The sequence below is a fragment of the Bison bison genome, unplaced genomic scaffold, assembly GCF_000754665.1.
Source record: "Bison bison bison isolate TAMUID 2011002044 unplaced genomic scaffold, Bison_UMD1.0 scf7180017864063, whole genome shotgun sequence".
In the NCBI taxonomy this organism is placed as follows: domain Eukaryota; kingdom Metazoa; phylum Chordata; class Mammalia; order Artiodactyla; family Bovidae; genus Bison; species Bison bison.
Genome location: NW_011494635.1, coordinates 16,282,001 through 16,307,497, shown reverse-complemented (window position 1 = coordinate 16,307,497; position 25,497 = coordinate 16,282,001). Strand labels below are relative to the sequence as shown.

The window sequence follows — 25,497 nt, the reverse complement described above, 5'->3', positions numbered from 1 at the left end:
GGACAGGTGGTGGTTGGGTTTCGGGCGGGGATGGAGGGAGGGCCGGGAGTGGTGGCCGGGGCAGGTGGCCCGTGCGCACGCAGCTCAGGCCACGCGGATGGCGCCAGTATAGACGCGCCTCTCGGAGAGGCTGGGCCCCCACCTGCGGCGGATGCTGCTACTGCTGAGTCAAGGAGGAAATCGTCATGAACCGAAGTTTCTCGCGGGTGGCCTCGCTTTGTTCGCGCCACCGTGCTCCAGACACCTCGGGGAGGGGAGCGCGGGCGGAGCCGGCTCCGCGGGCTGGGCGGGGTGGGTGAGAGGGACTGGTCGCAGCCTGTGCGATGCCCGGCGCTCCGCTGTCCCCGCCCCACCACGCGAGGTCCCCTGAACCCTGCACAGAGCCGGGCTTGGGTACAGGGGTCCGGGAGCTGAGGGAGGAGGGACGAGTGTACAGCCCATGCTCTGCGCCCAGTGGGCAGCTTGGCCAGAGGCCTGGAAACCGAGGCAGAGGCTGGGATTCCAAGCCCGAGGAGCAAGCCTGGGCATTGCCCAACCTGGTGGGAAGAACCCGGCCAGGTATTGGGGCCTGGCCTCAGGGAAAGAGGCCCGTGGGTCCCCCTCCCCTTCCCCCATGTGCCCGGCTGGGGGCCCCCTCTGCTGGGTCAGACTTGGTGTGGGGCCTGTTTCTCTCAGGACCACATGCGTTTTCCACAGTGAAGTAACCAAGTTCCTAGTGACCGCTTTTCATGGTGCTTTTGGGAACTTGAGTTTGTTCTGTCTGATCAGAAACCGGCTCCAAGGAGGAGGTGGGGTGAACCGTGATCACGGTGGTGCTGTTTGGGTTTTTTTGTGCAGCCTGGAGTGTGTGGACTTCAGGGGAGAGAAGACACTGGGTTCAGCCAGGTCGGAGGAGCTCTAATACCAGCAGCAATCTAACGACAGCAGGCTGAGCTCTTGGGTCACTGAGCACTTAGCACAGCAGGCCTTGTGCTGCAGGCTTTGAGTATCAACTCATGGAAACCTCTCTCCACTCACATGGGAGCTACTGTTGCTCCCACTTCCCAGATGAGTAAACCGAGGCACTGAGCTGCAAGATGACTTGCCCAAAGTCACAATGGAGAATGTGGTAGAGAGGTTTGAGTCCATGTTTGTGTGATTCTGGACATTCTACAGCTCTGTACCTGGGGAAGAAGGAAACCCAGGAAAGCTAGGCCTGACGCAGGGCAAGGTCCCCAAAGGTGGGCGGCACCTTAGGGGACAGGAGCATTTGGCTGTACAGCCCAGGCCCATGGGGGCAGGGAGGAGGCTTTCCCAGGTGCTGCCAGAGGGCAAGGAGGGAGAGGCGTCCTGGTGGGATCCCCACCTGCACCCTGACCATCCTGCATCAGGACTCATCTCTCAGTCCTGCTGGGTGAGGTTGGCAGACACTGCCTGGAAATTTTTCACAGGGCTGCTACCTACCCAATGGCTATGACCTAACTCTGCTTCCCTGGGCGTGGCCTCTGTGGCCAGTGTCCCAGCCAAGTCCCTTCCCACTGCCATGGTGAGGCAGCTGGGAGATGGGAAGTCAGGCAGGACAACCGTGTGAGGGAGGTCTTGGGGCTGGTGTCTGGTCCTAGCCTCTGGTCTGGTTTGAGTGCCCAATTCCCAATGACTCAGCATGGAGAGCCTGACCCTTGCTGGGTCATGGATGGACCTTGGGCTGATTGTGGCTTGGGCTCTGGGTTATGTCTGGTTTCCAAACAGTTAAGGTCTCCCCTGCTCACTGTGAAGTCCAAGTTAACTCCAGGGCTCAGTGCTGTCTCCTCCATGCCCTCCATCATACTCATCTCCATGAGTGCGAATCCAGCCCAGGTCAGCACTGCTGAGCCATACAAATTCGCAGCTTCATGAACTCTTGCTCTGGAGTGAGTTTCTGCTACTTATGGTCAATTTGAGCCTCCCCACAGGCTACAGGCAGGTGCTGGCACAGACCCAGGTCCCCACCATCCTGATGGCACAGCAGGCCCAGTGGGGGTGCCCAGAGGACTCACCCTGGCCAAATTCCTGCTTTCTCCATTGCTTCCTCTGACTGGAGTGTGGACAGAGACCATGAAAATATTACCCCCTCACCCCGAGCCTTCTGCCCTCAGGTGCAGCAGAGAGCCCACTCCCTGCACCTGGAGGGGTATATACGATAGTCATCGGGACACTCAGCCACTTTTGTTCCTGGGCATTCAGCTGCTGTGTGGCCTTAGCATGGTCATGGTGAGCATGGGTGCCCACATCTGGGCAGGACCCCCGTCTTCACCATGGACAGGCCTGCTGGGACCCTGCCCCAAGACAAGGCCCGCCAGCTCGGGCCTCTGATGACCTGGGTTCACAGAGATTCGATGGAGCCAAGTCCTGCTGTGGGGGAGGGGGGCCATCCCAGCTATGGACGTGCTGGACCCAGGATGTGTCGCCCGTGGGCTGGTCATGAGGACCCTTCCTCGGCTGGCCCAGGTCAGCCCTCAGCCCGCTGATGTCCATGATGGCCACGGCACAGCCCCCTTCCCACCAGAATTAGCCTCTTGGACCACGTCTCTGGGGGTGGAGGACGCACTCACAAACCACGTGCCTCTTATAAAAACTGCTCAGTCATGTGTGGCCACTGAGGCTGCCTCAGGTCCAAGTACCAGGCTGGCCTGGATCTGTTTGTCAGTGTCCAGAGTCACAGGCTCACGGACTGTGGGCTTCCAACATGTCCTCTCCTCCCATGTGGCCGGGGGCCACGTGAACATCCTCACCACGGGGCCGCCTTTCCCCAGTGGCTTTTTTACCCAGCAAGCCTTGGGGATACCTGAGGAATCCCCCCTCTACCCAGAAGACAGGGGTCTTGGGATTGCTGGGCTGAGGATGGTGCTCCCTTCCCACCTGGGCTTGCTCAGGCCCAACCTCTTGGCAGATGCATGGGGCTGGTACTTGGACCCGTAGGCCTAAGAGGCCACCTGGGAGTGGCAATGTCCAGCCTGTGCCAAGGCAGGCCCATCATGTGGACGGAACCTGCTCTCAGCACCCCCAGAGCCATGACAGCCTCTGCAGGTCTGTTCACCCCACCCTCCCACAGCCCGGGCTCGGGCTGTAGACTCAGGATAGGAGCAGGAATGTCCATGCTGAGACAGCAGGACACTCCCTGCTGGACAGGCCCTCCCAGGTCTCTTTCAGACAGTCCTTCATTGTCAGCTTCCATGCAAAGCAGCCGGCTCCCTGCCCACTCACCTGTGTGTGGTCACCAGGTTTGCAAATTAGGGTGTGCCGATGCTGTAGTGGCTGCCCCAGGTCCCGCCGCCCGGGAGTCTGCTCTACAAATAGCTTTGAGACATGAAAGTCCCCTCCTCTTCCCCACCCAATCAGAGGAGGAGAGAGCAGGAGGAGTTTAGGAGGCGAGGGGAAATGGCTGCCTGCAGAGCCCCCGGGGTCATGGGGAAGGGAAGGAGCAGGGTGGGGAGGCTGGGAGACCGCCAAGCGGGCCATGGTACAGGAGCTCCATGGGGCTGCTGTGTCGGTGCAGGGCAGTCACCACCGTGTGGTTGTGGCTGGTGGCCTTGGAGCAGTCAAGTCGGGATGTCTGCTGGCTGGAGCACAAGGAGGAAGGAGAAATGAAACTTGTGATTCTTCCCTGGTTGCCAAGTTCTCAGTGGCATCAGGATGGAGCCTGGAAGCACCCCACACGTGTGGATGGGCCCCACCTGCCCACCCCAGCCTCAGGTCTCCCTGGGGCATTTGTTTCAGCTGCAGCCAGTCTATCCCATGAGGAGCCAGGCTGAGGAGTCTCAGGGGCCCAGGCACCACCTGAGGCTTAACATATTACTCTGGGTAATCCTGCATCCTTCCTACCTGCTGGGCTTTGCAGACAGACTTCAACTGGGAGGAGTAAATGCCTGGGGCAGGCCTGAGGAAGAAGTGGGCAGGGCCAAGCAGGTGAATGTGAAAACCACCAAGGTCAGTCCTTTACTGACCCCAGATCTCAATTTCCATAGGCAGGGCCACAGTGAGCCACCCACATGGGGCTGCGGGCGACTGTGAAAATGCAGGAGGATGGGGGAGAAGGAGCAGGAGGGGACCCGGAGTCCTTGGCACAGGCATCTCGGGATGCAGCCGATGTCCAGGTGTTGCAAGAAACCTTATCCTGCTAAGATAGCCGTGCATGAACACATAAGTACTTGCACACGCATGCACCTGAGTGCACTCTCTCACTTCTCTCGCAGAAGCCGCAGAAGCCCCAGGTGCGGAGCTGCTGGCCGGAGGCCCCAGGGAGCATATTGTTCTCCTGCTAATCCTCTTGCCTAATCCTTAAGGCTCTGACTCCCCCCAAGGAACAGGGAGAGGCTCTGGCAAGAGGGGAGACTCCCCCCACCCCATCCCCTCCTCCTGCTTCCGACCTGCTGCCCCCTGGCCAGGAGCAGGCCTGGGTGGGACAAGGAGCAGACATGGATGGGACAAGATTCCCCTGCAAGAGCAGGCTCCCTGGGGAGAGCTGTGTGCCCCACGTGGCCAAGGAGGACAGTCGCTCTCTTCCCTGCACATGGAGGGGATTCTCTGTGCGTCTAGGGCCAGGAGGGTGGTCAAAACCTTCATCAGAGTTGTTCCCAGCCTCAGACGTCTTTCCACGAGAACCAGGGCAGTAGAGCAGCAGAGTGGGCCTGCCTGGGTGGTTAGCAGGTACCCCAGGGCCACCAGTCCCCTGCTGCCCCCCACTTTGGGGTCACGTGGCTGGAGGACTCTGGAGACTCTGTCCTGGGGCCGTGTCCCAGCACAGGGCTGAGAGGAGCCCTCCTGACTCGGGGGTGAGAGTTACATCCCTAACCTGGGGACACCCATGGTAGGGATTTCACATGTGCAGGAGATAACTCAATGTGCCGGGCCCAGGGGACAGGCATGGATGAAGATGGTGGCAGTGTCCTGTCAGGTGCCCCTTCCCCACAGCCGGGCTCCTGGGCCTCTGTCAACTCCAAACTGTGAGTCTCTCGGCAGCCTGTGCTGTTTGGATTTGCAGCTGGGACAGTTTACTACTGATTCTTAAGTGGTGGCCTGGAGTGTGGGGGACTGTGAACACTCGTGAACGGGACGGTGTCCTGGGGATCCTCACCCCCACTGCCCAGCACAGACCTTGCACAGCAGGTGTTGACTCAGAATTACCTGATGCGTGATTCAGGGTTCTCCGGAGAAGCCCAGTTGATAGGAGACAGATCGCTATAAAAAGAGACAAATTAGAAGAGCTCAGCCCATGTGATTTTGCAAGATCTGCAGTTGCAAGCCAAGATCCGGCAGAGATGAAGTCATGGTTCCGTCTGAAAGCCACAGTCTTGAGACCCAGAAAGAACGATGAAGTAAAGGCAGGAAAATGCCCACATCCCAGTTCAAAGGCAGCCCTGCTGGGCAGAAAGGGGAAGGGTCAGCCTTTCTGTTCTGTTCAGTCCTTCAGCTGCCCGGATAAGGCCCACTGTCCTTAATCCACTGATTTAGATGCTCACTGATTACAGAAATGCCCTCACAGCCACACCTGCAATGTTTGTCCAGCGTCTCGGGGGTGAGCCCTGGGACCCACCAGACTGACAGGTAGAATCTGCCGTCACGCTGCTCTTGGCTCTGAGATCATGCACAAGGCACCAGCTTTAGCTGCAGGCTCAGCAGAAGTAGGGGGAGCACGAGATGTCTAGAGTTAGATGGCTGCAGGCTCTCAGGTGAGGGTACCTTTGCCCTGGACCTGGGGTGCTGGCCAGAGCAGGCCTGGCCCTCCTGTGGTTCAGCCTCCACCCATTGTCCCCGTCGTGTCCCTCACCTCCCATCTCCTGCTCGAGTCTTCCTTCACCGTCCAGCTGCAGTCACTCGACCCCTCAACCATCAGCCAAGCCTGAAAGTTCAGGTCTCAGAAGAGATGCCACGCCGCAGGTCAGGCCTCAGCAGCAGGTGGGAAGCGGATATGCTTTTCTGTTAAAACAATCTCCAAGTAGATGGAAACCTAGGCCACAAGCACAGGGCCCAGGAGAGGAATTGGAGGCATGGCCCAACTTCCTCCCCAAGCCCTGCAGCGTTATCCAGTCCTCGAGGGACCCAGCTGGCCTCTAAGTGGTGCTGCCACTGGACTCTGCCACCGGCTCACCCTCCCGCTCGCTTTTTGGCCTGAGACAGAGAAACAAAAGACAGTGGTCTTGGGGCTTGACCTGGCCAACCATATGGAGGACAGCTGTGAAGTCATCTTCTCCTAGTTGAGCCTCGAGGGGTCGGGGGGCAGGGGTCACCTCTGACCATTGCAGAAGTAGGTCCAGGAAGGAAATCACCCTGAGTGGCCTGGGCTGCACCCCAGGCCCTAGCAGTGTTGTCTCAGGGAGCTGATGACCAGGAGCCCGAGACAGAGCAGCTGGCCGTGCCCACCGCCCCTCACTCACACCTGAGTCTACATCCTGGACTCATTGCTGTGCCTGAAACGCCCTCATGCCAGTGCTGGCAGCTCCTGCAGACCCGATTCTCAGCAGACCTGTGGGTGAGATCAAGTCCTTGAGCTACGCACATAGCAAAGTGTGCTTTAAGCACAGGGCAGGCGTCAGCATGACGGTCTGTGTTCACTTCTGGAGCCGGCTCCTAACCCACACACACCCAGCACACGTCACCCGAGATCTTGATACAAACTCAGGAATATCCTCCTGAGGACCTGGGTACACAGGGCCCTCCTCAAGGCTGAGATCCTCATGTCACGGGATCCATGTGCCTGCCAACGGAGGGGACACCAGGCGCCACTGGCTCCACATCATGGCTATCTCTGTCTGCCCCCTCTCCACACACAGACACCCCAGTGCCTCTGTCACACCAAGGCCCACCCACCCAATTTCTGATCCAAACACCGCCGGTGAGGGTGGATGTCTCCAACTGGCTCACAACACACGGAGCAGAATCGGGCCTCAGTTACGGTTTGGTTGGATGCCGTCAGAGGCTGCCCAAATGGAGAGGGGTGGCGTCGAGGTCTGCACTCGGGCTGTTGTGTCCTGGCCATTACAGCCACTCCTGACGGACCTGGCCAGGAGGCACCAGGGCTGTGTACCGAGTGATGCTGTGGTCCCATTTGTTTCTCACGTCATACAGGTGGTGGCCACTGCTGGTCACCTGGTTATATGTCTAAAATGGGATTTTCCGTCTGCGAATTGAAAAGCAAGTGATGTGCCTGAGGATAGACTGACTTTCTGTGTTTGTGTCAGAGACCAGAGCTCATGGCTCAGATAAACTTCATGCTGACCTGAAACTGTCTGCACCACCCACACTGGCCTTCCAGTCTCGTCAAATGGGCTGTTTTCAAACAGGAAGGACTGTTTCTTAGTGACCATTGCTAGTCATGAAAGATGAGCAGCCTGGCTGCCTCCTAAACCCTGCTGGGGCCCGATCCTGTCCTGACCCCTCCATTTCTCCTGCTAGGGGTTCAGCGGGAGAGTTAAACAAGCTGGGGGAGGGGTAAACAAGTCTGCAATTTTGCAGATCCTCCTGGGAACACCCACCCATCGATGATAACTCCTTGGCTCGGTACTGCCCTCCATCCCCATGGACCACTGGACCAGCCTCTCCGAGCAGCCAATCCCCTAGGCCTGCTTAGGGCAACTCACTCTGGGTCTATCCTAGCCCAGGTTGGGGTCCAGGGCCCTGTTGGTTATGTGTGTGCATTCACGTGTTTGAGCGTGAAAAGTGCAGACAGTGGTATGTGCTCAGGTGCACACACAGACGTGTTGGTGCATGTGTGTGCACCTGCCTGTGTACACACGTTGAGACAAAACACTGGAGGGACGAGCCCCACAGCACCAACACACGCTGGCCTCTGGGCAATGATTAGCCTGTTCTGTTTTTCTCTGAGTTTCTGTGTTGGGAGAGTGTCAGAGCCACGGGGCTGGGGGGTGGGGAGGCAGAGCTGTCCTGTCCCAGGGGTCACGCTTGTCACCAGCCACGCTCTTCCACAGTGGCCCGGGCTCCTGTGTGAACCGTGGGCAAAGCTGCGTCGGGAGCTGGTCTGCGGGTGCAGATATATTGATTTCTGTCCCCTAGGAGCCTTGATGATCCTTCCCCTTCTGCAGGCACCTTCCTTGTAGTTCTCATGACCGAGCCTGGCGTGCCAGGGTGCGTAGCTCTATAAACATAGCTCCGGGCGTCGTCATGGCCCCAGGGATGACTGAGGGGAATTTTTTTCTGTCCACGCTGGCCTCGAGATCTAGATGCTGATTGCCTGGCAGTGCCAGTTTCCAAAATAAACAGTGGACTGCATGAGTCAATGACACACAGTTGGTCACGGTTCTTTGAATGAAATGTCGTCAAGGACACGGGTGACTCTCACACGTGGTCTCATCCTAACCGGCCCCGGCTGGCTGTGTGACCTCGAGGAAATTGCTGACCTCTCTGGGTCCACTTTCCTTTCCTGGAAGATGGGCCGTGGCCAGGTGTGCACCAACGACAGGGACACAGCCTGGGTGTGGAGCTCAGACACCAGAAAGTGGGATGTTGCTGTTTCGTGCCCACGGCCTGGCCCCAAGGGAGGCTGGAGAAAAGGCCAGAGTGAGGCTAAAATTAGCCAACACGAAGCCTCTGAGGAGGAGGCCGAGGTCTGTAGGAAAGACAGGGCACCCCAGCCTCAGTGCACCTGCCTCATGGGAGGCGGTGCTCCCAGTCCCCTCCCAACGCAGAACTGCCTCCGGGCCCGGGGTGTGGTCCCACCATAGCCACTTCCCTCACCGTGGGCTGCTTCCCAGTTTGCAAGATTAACACAGAATAAGCCATTCTTTTGTTTTAAAACAGTCAGTCCTGGGAATTCCCCTGTGGTCCAGTGGTTGTTGGTGGTGGTTTTGTTGTTAAGTCATGTCCGACTCCTCCAACCTCATGGACTGTAGCCTGCCAGGCTCTTCTGTCCGTGGGATTATCCAGGCAAGAATACTGGAGTATTTCCATTTCCTCTGAGATTCCACACTGCAGGGGGCCCAGGTTCAATCCCTGCTTGGGAAACTAAGATCCTGTAAGCCAGGCAGCTCTCATGGCCAAAAACCAGCCCACGGACACCCCAAAACTGCCATCCCAAGGACTGAAGGATCTGTTTGTGGTCACTGCCTGAAAAGCCCTCTTTGCTCTCAAGCAGCAGGGCCCAGGCAAGGCGCAACTGCACTGAGGCACGCCTGGTGTCCCTCCCTGACCCCATCCCTGGCCATAGAGAGTGTTAGTGGGAACAGCCCTCTGCCCTTACCGCTGGACATACATCCTGTTCTGAGTGCCTGTGGCCTCCTGGAAGCCAGGATTCCTTGGGGGATGCGTGAGGGTCCTATAACAGAGGACCACCAACAGGAGACTTACAAGGACAGAACTTTGTTCCTCCAGGTTTGGAGGCCAGAGTCTGGGTGTGGGAAGGGTTGCCATTCGTCTGGAGACTCCGGGGTGGGGCCTTCTCGCCTCTTCAGCTCCTGGTCCCCCCACCCCCACTGGCGTCCTGGGCTTGTGGCTGCATCACTGCATCTCTGCCTCCTTGTCGATGGCTTCTCTCCTGAGGACACAGTCACAGGATTTGGGGCCATCCCCAAGCCAGGTTGTGCGTGCGTGCCCAGTTGTGTCTGACTCCTTGTGACCTCAGGGACTGGAGCCTGCCAGGCTCCTCTGCCCATGGGATTTCCCAAGCAAGAATACTGGAGTGGGTTGCCCGTGCCCTCCTCCAGGAGATCTTCCTGACCCAGGGATCAAACCCGTGTCTCCTGAATTACAGGCGGATTTCAGGATGGCCGCGTCTCAAATCAAAGATCACGTCTGCAAAGACGCTTTTTCCAGATAAGGTCACGTTCGGAGTGGCGGGGGACATTCCTTTTCTGGGGGACCACCATTCTCACTCCCAAAGCGGCTCCATCACCAGGTGCCTGAAGGGCTTGGTCCACAGATCTGATCTGAGATGGGTCTGGGGCAGCCTCAGGCCTCTGGGCAGCGGCCCCTCCCCTGGCATTTTCATGGGGGCAGGGGTGTAGGTGCAAGCGAGGTGGGAATCAGCTTCTTTCCTCTTAGGATGCAGGGTGCTTATTGCCGCGTGGGTTCCCGGGCAACCTTGGGGCAGACAGAGGGCCTGTTGACCTGGCCTAGGGACCGCCCTCTCTCAAAGTTTGGGGGTGTTGGGGTGACAGGAGCCCCTGGGAGCCTCAAGATGAGTGATTTCATGGCCCTGACTGAACTCCTTTTGGGCAGGGGCCAGGGGTCAGAGGGAGGCCCAGAGAGGGCAGGCTGGGAGTTTGCAGAAAGATGCAGGGTTGGCATGACCTCCCTTAACCTGCCTGTGGGGCCGCAGACCACAGTGGTTTCAGCATCTTGAGAGACTGGCCACAGGCGAGGCCCAGTGCCAGCTGACCCTCCTATCCAGTGCCACCCCAGGGGTCTGAGGCACCTGCCCTTATCCCTTCCTCACTTCCCACTCTCCACACTCTGGACTCGGATGGTTTTCCCTTTTGTGAGAGAGTGCGAAGCCAGCTGGGTGTGAGTTCAGAGTAGGGGGCAGTCAGCTGTCCCAGGCGGAACACACAGCTCAAGCTGGTGAGCCAAGGCCACGGGGAAGGTGTAGGTCGGGGAGACTCAGGTGTTCACACAATGTCCAACTCGGTCCTGCTGTATCTCGGCTCTGCTCTCTGCTCTGTGGCCTTGTTCAGGCTGGGGGTGCCCTGAGTGTGTGGGTCTGGATCCCAGGAGGGGGCTGGTCAGGGAGGCCACCCCCACCAGGCTGGACACCAGGCAGGCAGAGTGCAAGGCCTGGGGGAGGGTTCTCCTGGAGCTGGAAACACTAACCAACAATTCTTCCCGCAGATTGATCCAGCCGCTGGAATCTCGCGTGTCCGTTCCCACTGCCGTCACTGCCACACCCTCAGCAGAGATGCCCCAGCACTCAACGGGAGACAAGCCCCTCGTCTCAAAGCCACAGCTGGTCTTCCCCGGCCCAGCCTCGGGCACCGACAGCGAGTGTGACCGCACACCCCCCAGCAGGCGGGTGTCCCTCAGTGCGCCCCTGAGCCAGCCGCTGTGCCAGCCCGAGAAGTGTGGGCCCCGGGCGGCCCAGGAGGTGTGCTACGTGGCAGCTGGACAGCCCGGGGAGGCCTGTGGCTGGCGGGCCTTCGCCCCCACGTGCCTGCAGGCCTTCAACACGCCGCAGGGCTTCCTGCTGTTCCTGTGTGTGGCCTCCTTCCTGCAGGGCATGACGGTGAACGGCTTCATCAACACTGTCATCACGTCCATCGAGCGGCGCTACGACCTTCACAGCTACCAGAGCGGCCTCATTGCCAGCTCCTACGACGTGGCCGCCTGCCTCTGCCTCACCTTCGTCAGCTACTTCGGAGGCCACGGCCACAAGCCCCGCTGGTTGGGCTGGGGCGTGCTGGTCATGGGCGCCGGCTCGCTGGTCTTCGCGCTGCCGCACTTCACCGCCGGCCGCTATGAGGTGCAGATGGACGAGGTCGTGGGGACCTGCTGGGCCAACCACAGCTCAACGTGCAAGGATGGCGCCTCCGGCCTGTCCAGCTACCGGCTGGTCTTCATGCTGGGCCAATTCCTGCATGGCATGGGTGCCACACCGCTCTACACACTGGGCGTCACCTACCTGGATGAGAACGTCAAGTCCAGCTACTCACCGGTCTACATTGGTGAGTGGGCGGGCGTGCTGGCGGTGAGGCCCACCGGGCATCTGCTCATGGCCCAGCCCCATCCAAGCCCCTTATGTGCATTTCCTCATTGGCCACATGTGGTCACATCTGGCCTCAGGGGCTCCTAGGCGAGGTGGCAGGTGAGCACGGGACTGAATTTCACCTGATGCCTCAGGTGATGGAGGTGGTGCCGGCCAAGCTCAGCCTGACCCCCATACATCTTGAGAGTTCCAAAGCATGTGGACTCTGGTGGTCCAGTGGTTAGTACTCTGCACCTTCACTGCAGGAGGCCCGGGTTTGATCCCTGGTTGGGGAACTAAGATCCCGTGAGTTGGACTCAGCCGGTGGCCGGGTTACAGAGCTGGGCACTGCCATGCCTCCCGTGGGGGATGGCCTCGAGCCTCATGCTGCCCCCGAGACCCTCTTGTTTATTTGGGTGAGATTTCCGAGCTCTCAGCCTCATGCTGCCCACTTCTCTGAGTGCATCCTGCATGGTCTACTCTCCCAGGGCAGGGCCGGGCTCAGTGGAGAGCCCCCACATGCGCTCCGGCCCGGCCAGGCTCGCTCGCTGTCCTGCTTCCTATTCCACCATTATGCAGCAGTTGCCATTCTGAGGTCTGAGGTGGGGGGAGCATTTGGGACCTAGGTGAGCCCACAGCCCCACATGGGTGCCGCCCTCATCTTGCAAAATGAGGGTCTCGGGATCTTTTGAGGGAGAAATAGTCCGGGGCCATCTGCGAGGCTTTGAGAGGAATGTTTTAAAATCACCTTGAAAGGTTGTTGCCGGCCGATATCAGACACAGTGGAGACTGTACAAGGAACACCCGGGTTAAGGGGGATCCCCCCCAGGGCTGGGGTGGAGGGCAGTGATGCAGGGGGCTTCTCTCAGGTAGGCAGGTAGGGCGGGGGGTCCTGACGGCTCTGCTCCTTTCCAGCCACCTTCTACACCGCAGCCATCCTCGGCCCCGCAGCTGGCTACCTGGTGGGCGGCGCCCTGCTGAACATTTACACCGATATCAGCCAACAGTGAGTGACCTGGGCCCTACGCCTGTGGTCTAGACCACAGGGAAAGCGCCACTGTTGGTGCAGGGGGATGGTGGCCCTGGGCAGGGGTCCAGGCTGGCCCTGCTCTGATGGACCTGGGAGTCTGGGGGCCACTTGGAGAGTGTGGTCTGGGGGAGGGGACGATGTAGATGGACAGCCTCCCAGAGCCAAGAGAGATCAGCTGCGACTGCTCCTGTGCTCTTTGCCGAGGCCAGGGCACCAGCCACACCCCCTCTGCACTGCTTTGGGAGGAAGGGTGTGCCTTGCCCTGCTCTTGCTGGGACAGCCTGGCCCCCGCCAGCTGCCAGTCCTCACGGCCTTGTTGGGAGGCAGCCTGGCAGGCCCCAGAGGAAGGGACCTGAGGAGGCCGCACAGCATCTGCCAGTCGGTTACCACAGTGCATCCCCACCCCACGTCTTTCCTAATGCCCTCGTCCACTGCTGGTCCCAGACCTGGTGTGGGGGGTCATCAGGGCAGAGCCTTTGACCTCTGCCTCTCACTGACCAGCAAGCAGAAGGGTGCCTGGTGTGTGTGCTCTGGGTGCTGTGAGCACAACACTGACCCCAAGTGTCTCTTGCCGCAGGACGCAGCTGACCACTGAGAGCCCACTGTGGGTGGGTGCCTGGTGGGTCGGCTTCCTGGGCGCTGGGGCCGCTGCCTTCCTTGTCGCGATCCCCATCCTTGGCTACCCACGGCAGCTGCCAGGTGGGTGCTTCCCGCCCCTGGTGAGTGGGGGACAGGACATCCTGTCCCCTGCTCTTCCTCCTCCCTTCATCCACTGGCTGATGCTGCCCTCCTTCAGGGCAGCCCGACCCGTGAGCTCCCTCCATGCCTGCCACCTCTACCTGCTCAGGGACCCAAGGGAGAGGCTTGTTTCAGTGGGAGAGGTGCTCTCCTTTCAGTTCCTTCCCTCTGGTTCCCTGTTGAGCCCTGCAGACTCTCTCCCACCCGCCTTCCCTGCCAGTCTGTCACCTCGGTGCATCTAGTGTCTGTCCAGGAGCCTTGTCTACCAGGAGCCTTGTCTCCCACACCCAGGAGAGGCATTGGGGCCTTGGGTCTCTGCCACTCACCAACACCCATCCTTTCAGGGTCCCAGCGCTATGTGGTCATGAGAGCATCTGAAACATACCAGCTGAAAGACAGTAGCCACAAGGTGACCAGCAACCCTGACTTCGGGAAAACCATCAGTGACCTGCCTCTGTAAGGACCTTGGGGGCCTCTCATCTGTGCCTGTGTGTCCTGCAGACCCTTTAGGGTCTTCCACATGCTAGGTCTTCACCCTCAGCTAGGAGAGTCCTGTGACCCCTCCAGGGCCATGTGGGAAGCCCACACCCCCTATACATCCCATGACCCAGCAACCTTCGGGTCTTGGCTCCAAAACTTAGGCATAGAGATTAAGAAGCAGCAGATAGAACCTCCTGGCATGGAGCCACAGAGGGCCAATTCTGACACCCCACAGTGCCTGCCCCCCACTGCCCAGGCCTGTGGACCCAGGGACCCGCACACAGGAGCACGTTCATACTCCTGCATGGCAGGTTCTGGGGGCCGTGCCTGGTACCTCCTCGTGGTCACTACGTGAACCCCTGATGCTAGGGTGAGTTGCCCCGCAGACGAGTCCACAGTCCTCAGGGAAGCTACTGACCCCACCCCCAGGAGTCACCCCTCCGCCTGTCCTCTGATCGTTTCACTGGGCATCACCTGCATGTGCCCTCAGGGCTCCGTGGAAGGAACCATCCAGCCTCCACCTCCTCTTGGGCAGTGATGTCCTGTTTATGCCACGTGTGCCCCGGCCTCACTTTGCCGACGTCACCGTGTCGGGACAAACAGAGCCAAGGCTGCTGGGATCTCAGAGGGACCGCGTTGGGAGGGGGCTCCTGGTGGGCCAGGACTCCTCGTCAGGGCATTCTGTGAGAGGCTCTCCCAGGCAGGGGGAGGAGGCCCTCAAATCACCTGCCTGAATTCAGCCTCACTGAGCGCCCACCTGCCCCGCAGCTTCCCGAACCCATGAGTGTCCCCTTTTGGGGGTGGGTACTGTCAGTGGTGGAAATGAGTCCCCGATGTCTGTCCTCAACACAGGGAGGATGACATGGGGTCAGGGAAGCCCTGGGCTTCTTGCTGCCTGGTTAGACTCCCAAGAAGAGCCACCCACTCAGGAGTTGCCCCTGAGACTGGCAGAGCCGGCCCAGGGCCACACTGGCTGGGGACATGCTCGTCCTGTCTCCTAACACCACAGTGGAGCTGGGTGAAGGGCCACCCACTCCTTCCGAGCAGCACCAGCACCACGGGTGTTAACAGCCTGGTCCTCATAGCCCCAGGGACAAAGTGCAGAGATAAGGAGATTTCTGCTCAGGCTTGGCTCCCTGAACTGGCTGCTGCTGATAAAAGGAATCCAGGAACATGGCCCTCTCTCAAGGTCGTGACTAGTTCTCTGAGCCAAAGTTCAATACAGTAATTTCAGTTGAGGAACCTACAGACAGGGATTAAGAAATGAGGAAGTTCATGTATTTCTTGGAAGAGTCACCTGGCCGGAGCCTCGCTGAGCATCCCCACAGCCTGAGCAGGTCTGGGCAGGTCCGGGAAGGGACTGGCCACACCCAGGGCTTCCCCTTCACCACACACACAAACACAAACACACACACAGACACACACACAAACACTCACACACGCACACATAGGCACACATGCATGCACACAGGCACACTCACACACACACAGTCTAGTCACAGACAGCCTCACCAAGACAGCATTTCCTCTGCATCTTATTTCCTCCATGTATGTGGGACTCGGACAGTTGACCAGAAAGAAGCCTGGTCATAAGTCCTCTAGTCTGGAAGTCAGTTCTAAAATGGAATCAGGTCCCTGTCTGCATCAGGAGGGAGACAGGCCGCTCTGAGGTTAACCTGAGCAGCTCCGGGGTGGGGTGACTTCATTAGTGTCGATCCCTTCCCCCGGGGGTTGTGACCGCACTGCGAGCTCCTACCAGGCAGGATCCAATTTACTGTTGGCCTGTGCCCTCAAAATGAAGAGCGTTTCAGTGTCAGGTGTGAGCACTGCTTTGACAGGTGTGCTGACAGCTGGGTCTGGCGGGGTTTCCCTCCTGGGAGAGTCACGCTCTTGTCTGAGGGACTGGTTCTCCGGGTGGGTCTCCCTCCTAGGAGTGTGACCCAGAGTGTCTCAGGGTGTGGGACTTCCCTCCTGGGAGGCTGAGCCGCAATGTCTGAGGGGCTGGCTCTGCGGGCAGGAGGCTCATGAGGCCTCAGCTGCAGACACAGAGAATATGAGCAAAGGCGGCCGTCCTCAGCCGCTGTGACAGGCTCTGTCAACACAGCCATTTGTCACCAGACTTTGCCTCCTCGTGGGCACCTGAGAAGACCCATGGCTCCAAGAGAAACTGCCCACAGCCCACATCGCTTTCTCAAGCCCCTGGTGTCACTCCATTAGCCACTGTCCCCCAAGTGCCCACCAAGAGGAGTTGGGAACCAGTCAAGCCCACCAGGGGCTCCTTGGAGGGGTGTCTGGCTCCAAACCATGGGTCTTCCCACCACCCCTGGTGGTGCTTGAGTCAGCCCCCCGCAGGCCCCGAGCCCCTCTCCTGGCGGCCACCCAGTCCTGGATGATGAAGGCCGCCTGTCCCAGGCCTCTCTGCTGGTCCTCCCAGCTGCCCCCGGGGCTGATTCAGTAGCATTGCGATCCCTCGGAGTCTCTCTCCACACTGGAGCCAGACTCTGTGACCCCCGCCTTTCCCAGCAAGCCATGGGCTCCAGACCTCGGCACCAGCACTCGCCTGCCCCATGCTTGGTTTCTCTGGAGTAAATGTGGAGTGTCCCTGCTCTCCTGCACCCCGCCCACGCCTCCCTCAGAACCAGAGCTCTTTGTGTCCTGGTGGAAGGGGCTCTGACTCTGGCCCACTCTGATTCTCAGTCTCTTCTCTCTGGTCTCCATTCCCCTCCCCGCAGCTCCATCTGGCTCCTCCTAAAGAACCCCACGTTCATCCTGCTCTGCCTGGCCGGGGCCACCGAGGCCACGCTCATCGCTGGCATGTCCACGTTCGGGCCCAAGTTCCTCGAGTCGCAGTTCAGCCTCAGCGCCTCAGAAGCCGCCACCTTGTTTGGTGAGAACACTCCTTGAGTCTTAGGGGAACGGGTCCTCTGCTTTTTCATCAGTTTTCAGAGGGGCCTTTGATAATCTCTTCCAGAAAACCCCAGGCAGTGCCACCCACATGGGCCACACATCCTGGGTGCGTGGTCCTGCCCAGGCAGGGGCCCAGAGCAGACATCCAGGCTCCTATAAGAGAGCTCTGATCACACGAAGCCCTGCTCCCCGATGGGGAGGAAGGTCATTACTGGGGGCTGGCCGGTCTCTCCATGGGCCCCAGGGAGCCTGGGCTTTTGTGTCCCTGGTTGTGGTGGAAGGTGTTTGGGTGGCAGATCCCACTAGACTCCCTTGGGCCTGGCCGTCCCTGGGAGCCAGGTGATGAGTGTCCTGGGGGTCTCCCTCCTCCCAGCCCTGTTCATGGCATAGCCCTGTGTTTGGGGGCAACCACGGCCTCACAGAGGGCATGCTGGGCATGAGGTATGTGGGGTCCATCCTGGCCAGGCCCCACCCACAGGGCTCCCTTCCCTGCATAGGTGGATGATGTCAGATTGGGGCCCTACCCCCCCGACTAATGCCCCTAGACACCCCTCCTTGCTGGCCTCATGGCTGAGCCTGTCTGCCCACATCCCCACCCAAGCAGCTGTCTCCCCTTCCCCACAGCAGCCAACAATCCCTTCTTAGAACAGCATGTCCCTGGGGTCCCCAGAGCTGGTCTCAATCTGGGGAGAGGGGCTCACTGAGCCCAGGGGCTTTGAGGTCTCCTCCACCCCGTCCTGTCTGCACCCCATCTCTGGGTGACCTGGAAGCCACATGCCAATGAAGCCATGCACGCCATGTGCTCAGTCACCTCAGTTGTGTCCACCTCTCTGTGACCCTATGGACTGCAGCCCACCTGGCTCCCAGGGATTGAACTCAGGTCTCCCACATTGCCGGCAGATTCTTTACCATCTGAGCCACCAGGGAAGCCCTACTTCGTACCAAATGGCAGCAGCCACCAGCTTCTCCAAATACCTACTTGTGATCAGACTCTGACTGCATGGGCCCAGTAGTGTGTTTGTCCTGGCCTCCCCAGCGGATGGGGCTGGGGGCCAGTGACCTGTCCTCTTCCCTGTCTGTTCTGCCCCTGCCTCCCTGGGCCTCTGAGTGGCTGGGCTGGCAGCCTCCCCAGGCCCCGGGGTCCCTGAGAGCACTGGTCAGAGTCCCCACATGAGGCGCAGAGCCCAGCACTGCCACGAGAATGGAGCCCCATGACTGTGCACCTCCATCTCCCCATCTGCAAAGCGGAGATGAGACCCAGCTGGCCCCACCCCCAAGGCCCCCAGGATGGCCCTGAGCCCTTTCCTCTCCTTAGGGTACCTGGTAGTGCCAGCAGGAGGTGGAGGCACATTCCTGGGTGGATTCTTTGTGAACAAGTTCAAGCTCCGAGGCTCTGGGATCATCAAGTTCTGCCTGCTGTGCACCCTGGTCAGCCTGCTGGCCTCCCTCATCTTCCTCATGCACTGCCCCGGGGTGCCCATGGCGGGTGTGACCGCTGGCTACAATGGGAGGTAAGGGCCAGGCAGCACCGGGGTGAGGGGAGACCCCTGCTCGTGCTGGGGGGACCAGGGGTCCCTGAAATGGAGGTGGGGTCTGGCACTTGGGGTGCAATCACTGGGTGGTTATAACAGCAAGGGGACTTCCCAGGTGGCGCTAGTGGTAAAGAATCTACCTGCCAATGCAGGAGACATAAGAGACATGGTTTTGATCCCTGGGTCGTGAAGATTCCCCTGGAGAAGGGAATGGCAACCCTCTCTAGTATTCTCGCCTGGAGAATCCCACAGACAAAGGAGCCTGGTGAGCTATGGTCCATGGGGTTACAAAGAGTTGGACATGACTGAAGTGACTTAGCAAATAAGCAAGCATAACAGCAAGGATGATGACCTCAGTGGGGTCCGGTGGCTGGTCCCTGAGCCTCTGTCTGTAAAATGGGACAGCGGCAGCCCCAGCTGTGGAGCAAACTCAGAGAGTTCAGAACCCCTCAGCTGTGGGCCGGTGAGGACCAGACCCCAGCCTGGCCTCCCCTCCACCGTCACTCTCTTCTGCCCGCAGCCTCCTGCCTGAAGGCCACGTGGAGCTGATGGCTGCCTGCAACCTCCACTGCGGCTGCCAGCCGGAGCATTACAGCCCCGTGTGCGGCTCCGATGGCCTCATGTACTACTCACCATGCTACGCGGGTTGCTTGGAGATGGCCGTGTCCAGCCCGGGCGGCCAGAAGGTAAGAGTGGCTGCTGAGCATGTGGTCGGTGCCCGGTCGAGGGGCGGGGGTTGGGGCCCCGCCGCTTCCTCCTGTAATCAGCGCTGTTGTTGCGCTCCTCAGGTGTACCGAGACTGTAGCTGTGTCCCTCAGAATTTTTCCTCTGGTTTTGGCCATGCTACCGCAGGGAAATGCACTTCAACTTGTCAGAGAAAGCCCCTCCTTCTGGTTTTCATATTCGTTGTAATTGTCTTTACCTTCCTCAGCAGCATTCCTGCACTAACAGCGACTTTACGGTAAGCCCGGGGCGGGGTTCGCTCTGGTCCAGAACCTTCCCTTTGCAGCTAAGCTGGAGCTCTGCGGATCCCTGAGGGGTGTGTGCCGGGCCCCGAAGAGCTCTGGCAGGAAAGAGCTGACTGCCTCTGGCTGTGCTTGCCACCTGGGGAGGTGGTGATGCAGCCCGGGGCTCGGCCAGGACCCAGAGCCGCCATGGGGGTGTTATGTGTCAGGCAACCAAGCTTCCCCAGGCGTTGACTGGTGTTGGTTTTTCATTGCAGGTGCGTCTGTGATCAGCAGAGATCCTTTGCACTGGGAATCCAGTGGATCGTGGTTAGAACTCTAGGTACTGTGCTGTATAAGGAAGCCAAGCACAGTTGTGTGGTGTGTTCACTGCACAAGAGCAGGCGCCAGGCTCAAGAGCCTCCCAGCAGGAGGCTATGTTACCCCAGGGAAGGATGCCATTCCGTAAGAGTCCACTAGAGGGACCCCTGGCCATTTATTTGCCCTGAGGCTGCCGTTGTTCAGTCACTTAATTTTAGCAAATCTGACTCTTTGCTACCCCTTGGACTGCAGCATGCCAGGCTTCCCTGTCCTTCACTATCCCCCAGAGTTTGCCCAAACTCATGTCCACTGAGTGGGTGATGCCATCCAACCATCTCTTCCTCCATTGCCCCTCAATGCCCCTCTTCCTCCTCCTGCCCTCAATCTTTCCTAGCATCAGGGTCTTTTCTAAACAGCCCAGAGTGTGCCCTTTCCTCAGCAACACAGACTTCACCAGAGTCAAAGGTCATGGGGCATCTTGGTTGCAGAGGCAAGTCCCCAGAGAAAGGAGCACTTAAGTTCCCACGCACCCCCTGAGAGCACCTTCCCGAGGGCCCATGCTGTGTGCGTCATGGGCACTGCAGCCCTGCCCCTGCTCCCCAGATGTGCCCAGGCACTGAGTGCACCTCTCCTCACAGGCAGCATCCCGGGGCCCATTGCCTTCGGCTGGGTGATCGACAAGGCGTGTCTGCTCTGGCAAGACCAGTGTGGCCAGCAGGGCTCCTGCTTTGTGTACCAGAATTCGGCCATGAGCTGGTACCTGCTCATCGCAGGGCTGGGGTACAAGGTGAGCAGGGCAGCGTCCCCCCAGGGGCACTGTGGGGGAGGGGTGGGAGCCCTAGAGTCCATTCCAAAGAGCCAAGAGCCTTCTCCCACTAGTTTGGGGGTCTGGGCAGCCCCTGGGTCCTTCCAACAGCTTCATCCCCCACTGGAAGGGGTGCCCTGGGTATCACCCCTGCTTCTGGTTCCCAGAAGGGGATCCTTCCCTGTTCCAAGTGGTCACTGTTGGGACGTGATGACCTGATGCCAGTGGAAGCAATGGTGGGACAGCAAGTCCAGGGCTTGTGTCCAGCCAACCCCTATCCCCCTGCCCTCTGGAGCCCTCACCATCCCCCACCCACTCACCATCACCCCCACCACCCCTGTGGCTTGCCCTGGGGCTCTAGTCAGCTGAGGCTTTGGAGAAATGAAAAAACACTCCCCTGAGCAAGAGTCAGGCAGGCCTTCCCACTCTGGGCTGGTGGGCTGGGAGGGTCCACAAGCTGAGTTTCTCCGTCTGCCTCTCTGGTGGGCCTTGAGTTACATCCCACTTCTCAGTCTGACCCTCTGCTTTCAACTCTTACAAGAACCTTTCTGCTGTATCTCTCCACACAAGCTCTGCAGGGAGAAGCTTAGTATTTTCATTTTGAATTTACCCCCATTGGAGGAAAAGGTGCAAGACTTCCCAAATAAAGCAGAATCCTAGGGCCGGTCTATAAGAATGTCTTGGTTTTCTTCTTCGGGTGGAGGGTAGACTCGGGATGTCATACTGGCAGGGCCGCCTCTTTAGGGAGAGCCGCAAAGACAGGATTCTCAGTCACCTTTGGGTTTATCTCCCTGAAGATTAGCTTAAAAATAGCCAAGTGTGAGAAGGGATTTGTGCAGCCCTGGACAAGTAGGTCAATTCAAAGAGTCGCGCCCACACAGGGAGCTGGCCCCCGCTTCCCTTTTTCCCTGTGTTGCGTGATCCCTCAGCCAGAGCAGCCAGCTGGTACCTGGACCACTGTCTGCCCAGATAGCACCCCCACAACCTCAGCACTGGGGTGGGATCAGCTCCCAAAGTCAGTGCTAATTTTAGTGGGGGAGAGGGGAGTGGCCAGGTGCTCCTGTTGGGTCACAAGGTCACTAGAGGAAATAGCCTCTTGTCACTGCAGTTTCAGGTCCATCCACCCAGGCAGTGCCCCTGTGAAAACCCAGCTTTCACACCTTAAACACACACACATACTGAGGCCAGCATGCCTGCCCACAATTCCATCTGCCAGATGGCCTATGACTCCAGCATCATCACGGGGTGATCTAGGCAGTGGCTGCAGTGAAGTGACCACCGATGCTGACCACCTCTTTCTTAGGTTCAGGGGCAGCTATGACAAAAGACCCCACACTGGGGCTTAGATAGAAATTAATTCTTTCTGTTCTGGAAGCCAAGTGTCCAAAATCAAGGTGTCTGTAGTATCCATTCCATCTGGGGTTTCCGAAGGGCTCTGTCGGCTGCCTCCCCCTCCTTACTTCCCCCTACCAGTGGCTCCTCCATCCTTGGGTCTCCTAGGCTTCTGGGGGCAGCAGCCCGTCTCTACCTCCATCTTGGCTGCTCCCTGAGTGTCTGTGTCAGCCCCCCTTCTCTACATGGACACCAGTCACTGGACCTCATGCAGAATGACTGCAACACCCCTAACTTAATTATGCCCACAAAAATCCTATTTTCAGATTGAGTCCTGCTCACAGGTTCTAGGAGTCAGGACATATCTTTTGGGGTACACTGTTCAGCCCACAGCAAGCACCCCCCTCTTCACCCAGTGCCCTTGTTTTCAAGTCAAATCTTATTTTTCATTCCCCCACTAAAAATATTGGTATCCAAGCTGGGTCTGGCTGTGCAGGACAGATGGATCCTCTGGCCAGAGCAGGGCCTGGCTCTCCAGGATGCTGTGAGGAACCCAGGGCCAGACCGGGGCTCAGAAGCGGGAGTACCTGGGACCTCTAGGTGGGCAGCTTGGCCAAGGTCCAGTGGCTCCTTTCTCTCCAGGTCCTGGGCTCCATCTTCTTTGCCATTGCCTGCTTTCTGTACAAGAGCCCACCGGGGTCTTCTGATGGCCTGGAGGCTTCTCTGCCCAGCCAGTCCTCAGCCTCTGACAACCCCTCAGACCTTCAGGAAGCCCCCTCAGCTCTCCAGATCCAGAGTGACATCTGACGGCCCACCTGCCCACCCAGGGCACGGACTTGCCACACAGCACTTCCTGGAAACAGTCTCATTGCTCCCTGGAAGCGGGGACCCCTCCCCGATTGAGGCCCAGCATTGAAGACCTGCAAAAATCTGCCGGTGGGTCCTGGGGGACTGAGCTGATGACCACGTGTCGAAGCCTCAAGGGCACCGAGGAGGAAGAATGCAAGATGCATCCAAGTGGAAGCCCCTGACCCAGCCCCCCTGGACCTTGCCAGATGGAGCAGGGTGACCGGCTCTTGGCTTGGAAGGAGCAGCTGGCTTCCCGACTGGATGAAGCACCATCTCTCTTTGGTCCCTCACTCTCCGCTCTTTCCCACGGACTTAGCCAGATGGCATCCCTGGGAGCCTCAGGGTCCCTTGGAAACATGAACAGCTGTGCTTGTAAAGCCACCTGTGCCCTCCTATGTGACTGCGTCTGTCATTGCACAGAATGCAAAACCACCTGTGGACTCCAGGGAGCTGCTTCCGTGTCCCCTCTTCTTCCAGTGGAGACGCTGAGCTCCCATCATGGTCTTAGATACCCGGGGCTCCTCACAGCGCTCACAGTGATGCTGGCCTGGTTGAGGCCACTCGGAGGAAGGGACAGGGACCCCACACTGTGGACACGCTGGTGCTTTGGAGCTCCTGGGTGGGTCCATGGCATTTTTCAGGCAGCCTTCCTTGATGTCCCACGGTTCTCCGGATAAAGAGGAGACCCGGGGGCTGTGTCCTGGGGGAACTTCTAACTCATGTATTCTTGTAAACCTGCTGTCACCTCCTGTCCTCAGGCTCACAGCCCTACAGCGGGATGGGAGCAACGTAAGAATGTAGCTACGGACCCATATTCTGCATAAGCACTTATTTATAGAATTTGTTTTTACTTGACCATTTGCTGAGCACTTGTGAATTCTACCCAGAGGGCATTGGGACTTGTGTGGAATGTTTACTGTCTGTGTCCTCTGTTAAAACCGTATGTGTGTAAATATATTTTGATATTTAAAGCATATATTCCTGCCCAGTGTGTTTTATTACCATAAATCTGCAAAGTTCAGCAGTTTTGCAAATTGTCCAAGTGGGCTTTTGTGAGTTCATGTCCTTATGGGCTGCCCTAGGGCGAGCAGTCGCTTGATTGAGGTCTCTCCCACCCCTCAAAGTGGTGACCCCTTCCCCATGTGACCTGAGTCCCCTTCCTTCAGGGCCCAGCGCCCAAGTTGGGGGCAGGGGGCTTGGCCCTCAGCCAGGGTCCCGCTTCCCACCACTGTCATGCAGCAGTGATTCAGTCGGGGTGACTGGATACCGTGGCCGGCACTTGTGTGTGTGGACACGCGCATGCACACCTGTCAGACCCAGCCCAGGGTTACTCTTTCCCTGAATGTCCAGATGTGACAGAGCAGTGACCAGGACGGGCTGTGACCCTGTCTGCTTCATCTCCTGAAGGTGGGAGGTGGCGATCGCCATTCTCACTGGATGCTTCTTGGAAGAGGCAGAACAGGAGGCATCTGCTTCCCGGCTCTGCCCGTCCCAGCGCCTGCGGCTGGTGCTCCGGTGTCTCGTTACACAGGGCACGTCAGCCCCTCTGCCTCCTCTGGGGACCCATCAGTGTGTACGGCATCACTGGTTAAATCTGAGGGTAGTGGCGTCAGCTCTGGGCGTGAGCTATGAGCCAGCCCTCGGCCCCGTTTTTCCCGGCTGGGAGCCCAGAGGACCTGCAGTTGCAACCATGGGCCCCAGAGGGCAGCACAGATGCGTCCTGGGCCACAGGCTTCCTGGAACCCAGTCTCTCTTGGCCCCCTCGCTCTACTGAACCCCAGTCCTGTCTCCCACCAGTGGCCCCTCCCCCAAGAATTCAGGTGGAAACCAAACAGGGTCTCTCCCTTCCACTCCCCTGGGAGATGTGTCTGAGACATGAGGTGGACGCCCATCTTCTTGGAATCCTGATCCTCCGTTTGCTGAGGACTTGCAGGGCCCAGGTTTAAGCAGGAAACAAAGGCTGGTGCATTAACTGATCACCTGCCCCACACCAGGCCTGGGGCACACTCCCTTGGGCAGCGGGACCCCTGGTGCCCGGCAGAGCCAATGCTTCTAGATTGTATGCCCTCTGTCTCTGTTCCTGGAGATGGGGTGTCTTGTGTATGCATTCACTGAGCCAGTGCATGCTTATTAAAAATCACATTTCAGAAAAAGTAGCTTTAGTGAAATATAACTGACATGCATGTAATTCATCCATTTGAGGAGAACGGCTCAGGGGACAGACTGGGATGTCTTGCAGAGTACACAAAACAGTCCCTCCTGGTCCACAGTGCCCATCAGTGTTTAAGTGACACAAACAAGTGGAATTTGAGATGAAAGGCAGAAAAGCCCCTAGATTAGGAGCTGGAATAAAGCATCAGAACATCAAACACACCCAGGGAGCTCTGGGAATGCACTGGCGCCCACAGTAATTACGTATCACAAGTCGGGTCTGGCAGGCTGGGTGGCAGCAATGGACTGTGGGGAAGACGTGGCCTGGGGGACGGGTAAAGGCAGACACAGGGCCAGGCTCTCAGACCACAGCTCTTCTGGGGATGGTGATTCAGCTTGCATGGGGACCTCTCTGAAGGCGAGACCACTGTCCACGACAGAAGCCCGCCTCTTCCAGTGACCCGAGGCTGGGAGGAAGGAGTGAATACCGTAGAGGAATAGGCACCAGAACCAGGGGGCTTTTCAGGGCAGAAGGAGCAGCCACACAGACACTTGGTCATATCTAAAGTGAGTCCTGGGAAATGAGTTCCAAATCTGATCCTGTAGTTGGAGTCTGGCTCTGGCAGGGAGATCTGACCTTGGGAGACTTGTGGCAACCCCACCTCAGTGATCCCACTGTAAGTAGGGCCCATAGCGGGGCCCACCTCACAGGGCGAGATGAGGATGGATCCATTCTATGCAGAGCCCCCAGGATGTCCCTG

At 58.7% G+C, this 25,497-nt stretch overlaps 1 protein-coding gene across 2 annotated transcripts in view; it reads left to right on the top strand.

The window, feature by feature from the left end:
- Positions 1 to 23,560, top strand: part of SLCO4A1 (solute carrier organic anion transporter family, member 4A1) — a 24,000-nt gene extending 440 nt beyond the window's left edge. The window contains exons 1-12 of one of the 2 annotated variants that reach the window (XM_010836594.1): positions 9,655 to 9,865; positions 10,798 to 11,627; positions 12,563 to 12,653; positions 13,255 to 13,376; positions 13,760 to 13,871; positions 16,628 to 16,782; positions 18,118 to 18,313; positions 18,855 to 19,020; positions 19,123 to 19,295; positions 19,557 to 19,621; positions 20,238 to 20,386; positions 22,379 to 23,560. In XM_010836594.1, the coding sequence (XP_010834896.1) occupies positions 10,865 to 11,627; positions 12,563 to 12,653; positions 13,255 to 13,376; positions 13,760 to 13,871; positions 16,628 to 16,782; positions 18,118 to 18,313; positions 18,855 to 19,020; positions 19,123 to 19,295; positions 19,557 to 19,621; positions 20,238 to 20,386; positions 22,379 to 22,543 (2,157 nt within the window). In that variant the 5' untranslated portion in view covers positions 9,655 to 9,865; positions 10,798 to 10,864 and the 3' untranslated portion in view covers positions 22,544 to 23,560. Of the gene's footprint in view, positions 1 to 9,654; positions 9,866 to 10,797; positions 11,628 to 12,562; positions 12,654 to 13,254; positions 13,377 to 13,759; positions 13,872 to 16,627; positions 16,783 to 18,117; positions 18,314 to 18,854; positions 19,021 to 19,122; positions 19,296 to 19,556; positions 19,622 to 20,237; positions 20,387 to 22,378 lie in introns of those variants that run through there. The other variant, XM_010836593.1, reaches the window with a different exon arrangement.
- Positions 23,561 to 25,497: the final 1,937 nt, after the last annotated feature.